The 10,559-nt window shown below is 52.3% G+C and overlaps 1 protein-coding gene and 1 long non-coding RNA gene across 5 annotated transcripts in view; one reads left to right on the forward strand and one right to left on the reverse strand.

Annotated features, from left to right (window-relative positions):
* The first annotated feature begins 789 nt into the window (after positions 1–789).
* Positions 790–10,559, forward strand: part of ETS2 (v-ets avian erythroblastosis virus E26 oncogene homolog 2) — a 16,811-nt gene continuing 7,041 nt past the window's right edge. The window contains exons 1-6 of one of the 4 annotated variants that reach the window (XM_006774146.2): positions 790–1,017; positions 3,413–3,484; positions 6,509–6,620; positions 7,826–7,945; positions 8,269–8,469; positions 10,076–10,159. In XM_006774146.2, the coding sequence (XP_006774209.1) occupies positions 967–1,017; positions 3,413–3,484; positions 6,509–6,620; positions 7,826–7,945; positions 8,269–8,469; positions 10,076–10,159 (640 nt within the window). In that variant the 5' untranslated portion in view covers positions 790–966. Of the gene's footprint in view, positions 1,018–3,412; positions 3,485–6,508; positions 6,621–7,825; positions 7,946–8,268; positions 8,470–8,493; positions 8,586–9,440; positions 9,542–10,075; positions 10,160–10,559 lie in introns of those variants that run through there. The other 3 variants (XM_015570724.1, XM_015570723.1, XM_015570725.1) reach the window with 3 other exon arrangements.
* LOC107184732 lies at positions 992–2,422 on the reverse strand. Its single transcript, XR_001515627.1, has 2 exons — positions 1,377–2,422; positions 992–1,261 (listed from the first exon to the last, which is right to left on the reverse strand). It is a non-coding gene; the product is annotated as an uncharacterized LOC107184732 (long non-coding RNA).

A 10,559-nucleotide genomic window follows, 5' to 3' on the forward strand; every position in this document is an offset into this window, starting at 1 on the left:
AGGGCAAGACCCCTGAGGGCGCCCGGGCGTGGATGGGGCCCCTCGGCCCTGCGAGGCGAGCGCCGAGAGCTGTGGGAAGTGGGGACGTGGTGCGCAGGGCTGTCTGTGTTTTCTCGCTGTTAACGTCTTTTGAATGCAGGTATCAGCGAGCGCTTGTGCACTTGAGGGTTGTTTTGTGTGTGTGTGTTTGTTTTTTAAGCATAAGGCACTTTTTATATTGGCCTGTATTCCGTTTCAAGGTAGCCTAAAAACTGAACGCGCTCCTTAATAGAAAGTGAAGCAGTGAGCAGTGCCCCTTGGAGATCAGGGTAATTTATTGTCATTCACCACTTAGAGATTATATGTGTTCCGGACAATGGCAGCGCCTGTGCGCCATCTGCCTGCCCACACCACCACCCATCAGGCAGATAAATCTCCAAGTTAAGGTTTATTAAAATTCTGAGTAATATCATAGTACAGTAAATGCTAGCACCGTGGGTCCTGCAGGGAATAGCCAACACTCATCGTTGGGATTAGTCATTCCTCTCGCTAAAGTGATAACTTTCAAAGGAAAAAGCACACCAACCTTCAAAAAGTACATTGGGGGGGGGGTCCTCCTTTCTTTTTCTTAACAAATTTGCCTGAATACAAACCTGTGGTCTAATCTCACATAAGTGATCGCTTGTTCCAAGAAGGGTACGGTTGTCAGGCAAGTTCTGCTTGTTTAAAAAATTTAACCATCCTCAGCACTTACTTTTCTGCCTCTTTTCCCCTTTTCTCCCTCCCTTCCTTCCTCTCTCCCCCTCTCTACCCCCCCACCCCCCAAGCAGCGGTCCAAAGGGCAACACCAAAGGGACCCACACTTGAAATTGATTTATATGGGAAGGACTCCTGGCCTGCCTGCCACCTTAAGGAGCCATGTTGAGTAAAAGAAGTGAACTTAAATTTGATTAGTTCTGTGTCTGCCTGAATCCACTTTGGTTCTGCATGGTTCTTACAAAACAAATTAAAAGCCGGACAACAAAAGAATTCTGTTCTGTAAGGAGTAATTACTGCTCTTCATGTGGGCGGGGTAGACTGCCTTTCCCCCCAAGTATTTGTACACAAAAACCCCCGCCCGGCTTTCCATCCATCGCCCCTTCCACATCCATTCTCTGTCTCAGTGAAGGTGGGAACGTAGTCTCCCATTTTCCAAGTCACCAAGCGGCTGCGAACCAGCCGTGGAAAAGGCGTGGGCCTGGGTGGGTCGTCGGCAGTTTGGTCTTCTGCTTGAGGCTTGTGTCTGTATCACAGGTTTACATTCAGATAAGTGACAGAAAGCTCTGAATTAACGAGCCTTTCACCTTAAAGAGTAGCACACAGGGGCCCGGTCTCATGACATCTGTGCGCTGTCCGACCTGTAGGACGCGGTGGGCTACCCTGGCACATGGAGGCGCCCAGGACTGAGGGCCACTCTCCACTGCCATGTGGTCCGCACTGCGCCCCTGCGGAGCCCCCACCGGAGCTGTGTGATCCTGGGCAAGTTCCCGGAGGTCTCTGGGCCGCACTGTGTCACAGCCACCCTCAGGGACATCAGGCCCAGCCCTGAACGAGGAGGAGTCTTATCAGTGCAGCCACCGTCGCATGAATATCGATTCCTGAGTGCATGTGGGTGACACGGCTCACTAAGTGGAGGTTGAGCAAATGTGGCGGCGTTTGATCCAGGACAGCCCTTCCCCACCCTGGCCCTCCCCCCCACAGCACTATTATTATTCCCAGTGCTCCAGGCTCCTCTGGCCCCCCCAGGATAATTACGGCCCCCCCCCTAATTACCGGCACTCAGAGGGTTTAACAGCCCTGGGCAGTGCCTCTGGCCTCCCCTGAAGCAGATACACCTCCCACGCTGCCTTTCCAGCCAGGAGGTAGGGGTGTGTGTGTGTGTGTGTGTGTGTGTGTGTGTGTGTGTGTTTTGAGTCGTTGGGAGGTCTGGTTTAGCTATAACATTGGTCATAAAGAAAAAACAAGAAAGCATAAAAAAACCAATTAGGGGAAAATATGCTATTTGCCACCTCCAGTCAGTGCTATCAGTTGCGCAATATTTTAAGCAATATTTTAATTACTCGAAGGTCTTAGTTGTAACAGGCGGGAACACCCAGTGGAGATGGGGCGGGGCGGGAGGGTGCAATTAGCCAACCCCTAAAGCTGCCTGCTAAGCCTTCAGTTCCGTGGCCAGAAAGCCAGTAGGGTAAAGGTTACGATCAGCAGTGCTAACCCAGCTTATTTGAAAATGGATTTTCATTTTCATTTCTCTGGGGTTTTTTCTCTAGCATCCTGGTGGCATTATCTATGTGCCCTTCTCACTTACTAATATATAACCAACCACTTCCATTTTAGGGCCCCAAATAAGTTCTCGGCCTATCTCAGCAAGGTTCGGTTGCAAGTCACATATGTAGCTATAAATGCGGTCATAATCACGTTAAATATATAAAATAGGTGAAGTTGATTTCAGTAGATTTCCATTCACCGAGTATATGCAGGCTGTTACATACACATGCCGTAAACCTAACATTATTACTGAGATGCTCACTTTTATCTGTGAGATCTTTGAAACCTGCATGTGTATTTTTCATGCAGAGCGCATCTCAGGCCGGATCAGCCATGTGCCAGGCGCCCGGCCGCCACACGTGGCCGGCGGCCACCACCCCGGGCAGCGCAGGCCTAGCATAAGCCCAGATGCTATCAGGGCAAGTAAGACAGGTCTGCGCTTAGAATCTCCTCTGAGGGACTCACAGAGCTAACGTGTTCGGAGCCGTGCATTTAACACGGGAGGACCTGGGACCCGGAGGATCTGGGGAGGAGGTGGGACCCCGAGAGAGGGTTTGGTCTGAAGCCACGGGTCTCCCTTTGATCTTCCTGGGCCAGAAATTCCTCCAATGAGAGGAAGGGGCCTTCCGGCCCACCCAGCATGCTTTCCTGGAGCTGCCTGGGGGTCACCCTTGAGGATCCCCAACCCTGAGGATCCCCCTCTTGCAGACAGGAGGTAGCCCTGGTCCCCTAGAACCCTCTGGGTCCCCCTCCACCACCACCCCCCCGAACAGCAGCCCCTCCCGTGGAGGGACACAGGCTGCCTTGGGAGGCTCTGAGCAACCAGCCAGAAAGTGCCTTAGTAGGTGCCATAGTAGGTGCCCCATCTCTAAGTGGAATTCAGTGGGAATCAGCATTATTATTAAGTGACATAAATGGCATAGCCTTGGTGAGAAGGGCCTTTTAAATAAGAACCCCTGGCATTTGGTTGTGAACGATGTTACTGAATGATTTATGTTACTGAATGGTTTTACAGTTGTAGGATTTGACTGACTCCAGGAGTGGGGAGGGGGTCTGCAGCCAGTGAAGACTCCTTAAAAAAGGAGCGCTTGCCTCTGACTATTCTCCTCTTCCTCTTTTTTTTTTAAAGATGAATGATTTTGGAATCAAGAACATGGACCAGGTGGCCCCTGTGTCTAACAGTTACAGAGGGACACTCAAGGTGAGTGAGCAAGTCTTACTAAAAGTTGGGTTTTTGCTTTTTTAATTTGGAAAGCTTAATCTCTAGGAGAAAAGAAAAAAACAACAACGATGGGTGGGGCCCCAGAAGACCCGTTCTAAGCCCCAGCTTTTCACTTACTGGCTGTGTGGCTGGACCGTTTGCTGAATCTCTCCGGGCCTCAGTTTTCTAACCTGTAAAATGGGCGTCCTGATGCGGGCTCTACTTGTCCTCCAAGAGTGGAACTCGTTTGTTTTGTAGAAGGTGAGGCCCTGGTAGTTTGTTTCTGAGACTCCGACCCGGTGGATAAGCCTGTGGTTCTCCGTGGAACGGAGCTGGAGCTGGTTTCCCAGGACGAGGGGAAGGCTGCTTCCGACGTGGAGGGAGTGCTGCTTCCTTGAGGCCGCCGAGCCCACGGGACAGCCTGTATCTGTGAACCAAGAAACAGATTAAGGATGAACGCCGCCTTTGCTACCCAGCAAGCACATTTCCTGGGCTTCTGTCTTAATTCCTCTTGGGAACGTTCTGTGGCAGCGCAGTGGGTAATTCCCTGCCGGCTTCTCCATCCGTGAGAGCGTGGCCTGTTGTTGGTTTTGTGAGTAAACACATCTCGGGAGCAGTGGTTTTCGATCGGCCTCCTCTGAGCTCAGGGTTTTGTACAAATGCGTGTCTCTGGCAGGTCCCATGTTGCTCTGGAGGTCGCTGGGAGGTTGTTTGTCTGTGGACCCCAAAGAGCCAACACTGGGCTCGGGCCTCTCTTGAGAATTACGGCGGCCATCCCCCCACTTCAGGCGGGCGCTCCCTGCCGGTGTGGTCAGACGTTTCCAGAGTGTGCGGACGTGGACAAGCTGTGATGGCACCAAGCTGCCAGGCACAGCCCCAGAAAAGAAACTTCCCTGTAAATTCAAAGACTTTGATGGTGTCCCTGCGACTCCTGGGTTTGGAGAAGCAGTCACCGGAGTTGATGTGTTGAAAGAGGCAGCGTGAACTTATGTTGTCTTTGAACTTCCTCATTTTAAAAAAAAGAACTTGCTGTCAGTGAAGCGAAGGCATTTCTTAGTCACCTGGGCAGAGCTCCGGGGGGTTTAAAAGTCAATTGGACCCTCCTACAAAGGCGTGTCTGTGGTTCCCTGTCTTTGGACACGTAAGAACTGGAGGCAAAGCAATGTGGACTTGGAGAAGTCTGGAGCCCGCTAGCTCCCTGCAGGCTCAAGATCAACCATCCCACACAGAGCCTTGGATGGAATGCCTCTCAGCCTGCCCATAGGGTTAAAAAAAAAAAAAAAAAAGTTGATTGGCTATACTACGCACAGTTAGTCCCAAATGATAAAGTAGTTTGTTCATCTACTAGCTCCATGGTCGGCAAACCGCGGCTCTTTGGCCCCTTGAGTGTGGCTCTTCCACAACATCCCACGTGTTGGCTCTTCCACAAAATACCGACTTCTGCGCATGGGCCACGAAGTTTCAATCGCACTGTACACGCGCGCCTGCACGTGGTATTTTGTGGAAGAGTCACACTCAAGGGGCCGCATGTGGCTCGAGAGCCGCAGTCTGCCGACCACTGTCCTAGATGATGGGTTGTGCCCTCGATGTCCTGGGACATCTGTTGGACTTCACAGCCTTGGGTTTTGGTTTTGGTACTGGGCTCCACTGAGTGTCTGGGGCCAGCTCCAACCTCGCTATACTACGCACAGTTAGTCCCAAATGATAAAGTAGTTTGTTCATCTACTAGCTCCATGGTCGGCAAACCGCGGCTCTTTGGCCCCTTGAGTGTGGCTCTTCCGGCCCATGCGCAGAAGTCAGTGTTTTGTGGAAGAGCCACACTCAAGGGGCCAAAGAGCCGCATGTGGCTCGAGAGCCGCAGTCTGCCGACCACTGTCCTAGATGATGGGTTGTGCCCTCGATGTCCTGGGACATCTGTTGGACTTCACAGCCTTGGGTTTTGTGGGGACTGGGCTCCACTGAGTGTCTGGGGCCAGCTCCAACCTCTGCCCGCCCACTGGGGTAATGCGTCATCCATTGTTCTGCGTTTCTAAAACGAAAGCACACGAACTGATTTTATTTGTAAATGTGTTACACATTTTCTTAGTGATGACTCAACACGTGTCATCACATGACACGCAACATGGGAGTTCCAGCCCCTGTTGGAAAAGTAGACTCTTTCTTCACATTTTTTTCTTGACTGGTTGGGCAATGATGAATCAAGACCTTATCTGTTACTTATTAGCGAGCCTTAATATGAAAGGCTGTTTCTCGGATGCGTCTGAGATGAGAAGGTCAGAAACGGACAGTGTGCAGTTCTCTGGGTGCCTCTCTCCTCTCCTTCCCCCTCCCCTGTGGGGAGTTTAACGTTAAACCCCAGTCCTTTGGAATCTTTCCCCGTCGAGGAGTGGGGGGCAGGGAAGTTCTTTTTAAGGTGCGTCACTTTGCGAACAGTGCACCTGCAGGAACTTTCGCGTGTTTCACTCTTTTCTGCGCCATTGGGATTGTTGAGGGAAAAAGCACCTCATGTCAGTGACAGTGTTTCATTGTAAACATTTCAAAGTAAGGGCTTCCGCGGATCTTCATTGTTTGGTTTTCAGTGTTCAGTCCATCGTTTGCCTTTGGTGTTCACCGCGGGCCTTGCCAGGCTCCGTTCCCTTAGACACGGGGCCTTGACGGCATTTCTCTCCGATGATGTCACAAAAGGCAGGTGCCGGAGCAGGTGGGCTCTGAGGCCCCGCCCCGCACTGTTCTTCTGGGATCCCAGCGTTTCTGGGTGTCTTGTCTTCATTTATGAATTTCAGTGGTTTAGGCCCTTAGGAATAAACTCCCGGTCATTCTGCCTCTGTGTGAGGGGGGTTAAATGACCTTGTGGTCACCTGGGCCATCCGAGCCGTCTGGGTACGGCGGGTCCACTCCAGGTGTGGCTTCACAATGGCCGGTTTGATCCGGGCGTGGGGACCGATGACCCACGGACCGCGTTGAAAACAGGTAACTCAGTAAGTAAGTATTATAGTTCCCATTTCCTTCCTGTCCCTTCTGCAGCGCCAGCCGGCCTTCGACACCTTCGATGGGTCCCTGTTTGCCATTTTCCCCTCCCTGAATGAAAAGCAAGCGCTCCAGGAAGTGCCCACCGGCTTGGATTCCATCTCTCACGGTAACCTGCTGCCCGGACCGGCCGTTGTGCGCGATGGCCCAGAGTAACGCGGGGAAGGGAGAGGACAGTGGATGAGCCATGAGTGTCCGTGTCTGGCGTTAAAAGTCGGATGGAGTCTCTGGACCTGGGGCAGGGCCCTTTTCCCTTTTGCTGAGTGTGAGGATTCTGGTGTCTTCCCTGCCAGACGCACCCCGGGGAGAGCAAATGCCCTGCCCTTGGCACACTGCAGGGGGCCCCGGGGTTTCCACCAGGGGGATGTCACCCCCGCGGCTTCCCGGGGCCACTCCAAAGCAGACCAGGCCACAATCAAATGCAGCTCAGCTTTCCTCCGGGGTTCACAGTTAGACCCTCCCCTGGGGTTTGGGGCCACGGGTGGCTCTTGCTGGTCTTGCCCGTCTGCACTGACTCTGTGCTCCTTCGTGTCACTGATTCTGGAGGACCGACCGGCATGTCAGCCGGTGCCTCTGCCTTGACTGGGATAGTTATTAGTTGTAGACATTCCAGGCGTGGCGACGTCACATGAAGTAGGTGCTAGAAAATACAGCCCAGAAAATTAATTAAAGCAGGTGCGCTTGCGTCTGCGTGCCGTCACGTGACCGCCATTTATCATTCTTGGGATTGCTGAGGGATCCAGAGAAGGCTGTTTCTTTTTTTTTTTTTTTTTAAATATATTTGCCCACAACCAAGGTACATGCCCTTGACCAGAATCTAACCCGGGACCCTTCAGTCCGCAGGCCGACGCTCTATCCGCTGAGCCAAACCGGCTAGGGCAGAAGGCTGTTTCTTAATAAAAGTGCAAAGTGTGCCAGCGTCACGGGGCCTCGGCCTGTGGCTGGGTTTAATGGAATCGACTTCCAAATTATGTATTTGCAAGTCCTTGAGCCTTTGGCCCGAAGATCATGCACTTTCCTTTGTCTAAAAATAGTCAGATAGACATTTCATCGAGACAGAAGCTGCTGTATGAAGCATTGGGTCATAAGATAAAACTTGAGTGGTTTTATTTTAATAAGTCAAGTTATGGGATGTATATTTTTTAATGTCAGTCAAAAAAAGTTTGGGGGTCCTATGAATACTCTTTTAAGGAAATGATGTCAAAATGGTTTGAGATCCAAATGGTTCCTTTCTGAAAACTACGATTCCTCCGCTAAATTCTCCTCCGCGGCCGCCAGCTTGAAATGCTAACGTCCGCCCGGGTTTCTCCCTAGACTCGGCCAGCTGTGAGCTGCCCCTGTTGACGCCCTGCAGCAAGGCCGTGATGAGCCAGGCCTTGAAAGCTACCTTCAGCGGCTTCACGAAGGAGCAGCGCCGGCTGGGCATCCCCAAGAGTAAGTGCCTCTGTCGAGCTGCCGTCGGGTCTGCGCCGTGCGGGCGGGCCGGGCTGCCGTGGCGCGAGACGGGTTGTATTTTAAGCTCGTGTGTGAGGCGGCTCCCAAAGACTGGCAGAGACGTGGGGAGGCTGAGCCGGTTTTTACTTCAACCCCGTCAGTGGGACACCGTTGTCCGCGTCTTAGAGTTCACCCGGGGGTCTCCTCACGTCGCTGGTCTCGGGTGCCCGCGTGGACGCGGTGGGAAAATCAGGAGCCATTTCTCTGCTCTCACCGCCTCCTTCCACTCCCCCCTCTGAGTTCCGTCTTCCTCCCCGTTTTAGACCCCTGGCTGTGGACGGAGCAGCAGGTGTGCCAGTGGCTGCTCTGGGCCACCAATGAGTTCAGCCTGGTGAACGTGAACCTGCAGAGGTTCGGCATGAACGGCCAGGTGTTGTGCAACCTGGGCAAGGAGCGTTTCCTGGAGCTGGCGCCGGACTTCGTGGGCGACATTCTCTGGGAGCATCTGGAGCAGATGATCAAAGGTACCAGCGTGGGAGGGGAGAGCGTGCAGCCGAGGTCAGAGTTCCTAATGGGGTCGGTGGCCTGAAAATGCCACCGGAGTGAGTCACACGTGCAGTGACTACAGATCTGAATCCGTGTGTGTGTGTGTGTGTGTGTGTGTGTGTGTGTGTGTGTGGCATCGAGCAGAGTCCCACGGCCATAGCCTCAGTCACTGACCTGTTCGCGGGCGCCAGGTGGCATTGGTGAGGGACGTGTTGTCACAGACGTCGAGGCCACAGGCATTTCCCCCTGGGGGGTAGCCCCCCTTACAGAACCGAAGCAAGCAGCTCAGCCCCCACGACCGGGACCTTTACTCAGACAAGCCCCGTGGATTTTACCAGGAATTCCCCCAAGTCCAAATGGATTCCAACAAAGAATTTTTTGGGTTTTATTATTTTTAAACAAACGTGGACGCGATGATCTATCTCTCCACGCTGATTTGTTCTACAAAAACTGGCCACTCAGCCAAGAACTGTCATCCAATGGAGAGAAAGTCCTGATTCAGACCGTGCGACCAGTGTTAAATGTACATTGAGTTAAAAAAGAAAGACATCGGAGCAAGGCCCCCTTCGGTGAAAACTTGAAGAAAACCAGCCCCTTTGTAGAGTTCGGGAACTGGTCCCGGTTTAAATGAACGCTGTCAGAGACGCGGCACCTCACGGAGACCGTGGGAGTCCAGCCCTTGTTGGTGCGGCCCCTGAGGCCAGGGAGCCTGACCCGACATCCCCCTGACCTTGGGCAAGACGGGCCTGGCAAGGTTCTGGGGAGGGTCTGTAGGTTGGCAAGTTGGGCCTGTTTCGCCACTACTCGTGGGTCTGGGTTTATGGGTGTGTGGGTGTGTGTGTGGTTATGTGTGTTTGCAGGGAGTAGGCATACAGAACCGCAAACCTTTTCCCTTTCGAAGTTCACGGGCGCGTGTGTCCCCGCGTGGCCCTCTCTGTGTAGCCAAGAGCCACTGCCTCTCGGAGGCAGGGGCGGAGCCTGCCCCATCCCCAGCCTCAGGTGCCTGGGGCACCTCACCGATACCGCCCTGCTCATTGACACGCCATCCAGGTCTTCCAGACTGTGCGGTGGGAAATTTAACTTTTCCCCGACGGCATTCGTGTTGGGACACTCAATCTACTTACTAAAAAGTGAGTCGCTGCCTCGAGTTTGTAAAAGGCGTCAGGCTTGGGACACCGTCAGGTTATATGTGAGCCACTAAATGCGTTGACTTATCCTGAAATGACCCAATAGCCGTAATTTAGAAAGTCGCTTTTTTTTCTTATGTTGTTTTATGTGTTTCTTTGTTTTTGTTTTTAATCTTCACCTGAGGATATTTTTCCATTGATTTTTTTTAAAGAGAGTGGAAGGGAGGGAGGGAATCGGGGAGAGAGAGAGAGAGAGAGAGAGAGAGAGAGAGAGAGATGCCCCGACCGGGGCTAAAGATTGAATCTACCACCCACGCATGTGCCCTTGAGCGGGAATTGAACCCACAACCTTCTGTGCCCTGGCTGGTGCTCTAATCACTGAACAGCAGTGGCCAGGCTGCTCGTGTCGTTTTAACCTCCATTTGCAATCTTGTCTCTCCTGTGTCTGTTCTTCCAGAGAACCAAGAAAAGGCAGAAGATCAGTATGAAGAAAATTCTCACCTCACCTCAGTTCCCCATTGGATCAACAGCAATTCATTAGGTCAGTCTGGATTCTGCCCTTCAGGTCCTGGAGTCCTCCTGTTAGTTCATGGACGGTCCGAACTGTCTAGACCTGCGCTGGCCCATTTGGTGGCCTCGTGGCTCTCGAGCTGCTGGGCGCTCGCAGTGGGGCTGGCCCACACGGAGATGTGGATAGGAGTGTAGTGCCCACCAGATCTGTGAGCCTTAGTAAGGAACAGAACATAAAATATCTCCTCCTACTTTTAAAGGTATCAATTACCCATTCAACTGATCATTGATATCCTTAGGCTCAAGTATAATTTTTAAAGTTCTCATGTTTCCTTTGGTTTTTTTGTGTTTTGTTTTTTCCTTGTTTAACGTGGCTACCAGAAAACGTATCATTGCCTGGTGGCCGCCTGGTCCAGGCCACGCACAGAGCG

Source organism: Myotis davidii, unplaced genomic scaffold (assembly GCF_000327345.1).
Source record: "Myotis davidii unplaced genomic scaffold, ASM32734v1 scaffold227, whole genome shotgun sequence".
In the NCBI taxonomy this organism is placed as follows: domain Eukaryota; kingdom Metazoa; phylum Chordata; class Mammalia; order Chiroptera; family Vespertilionidae; genus Myotis; species Myotis davidii.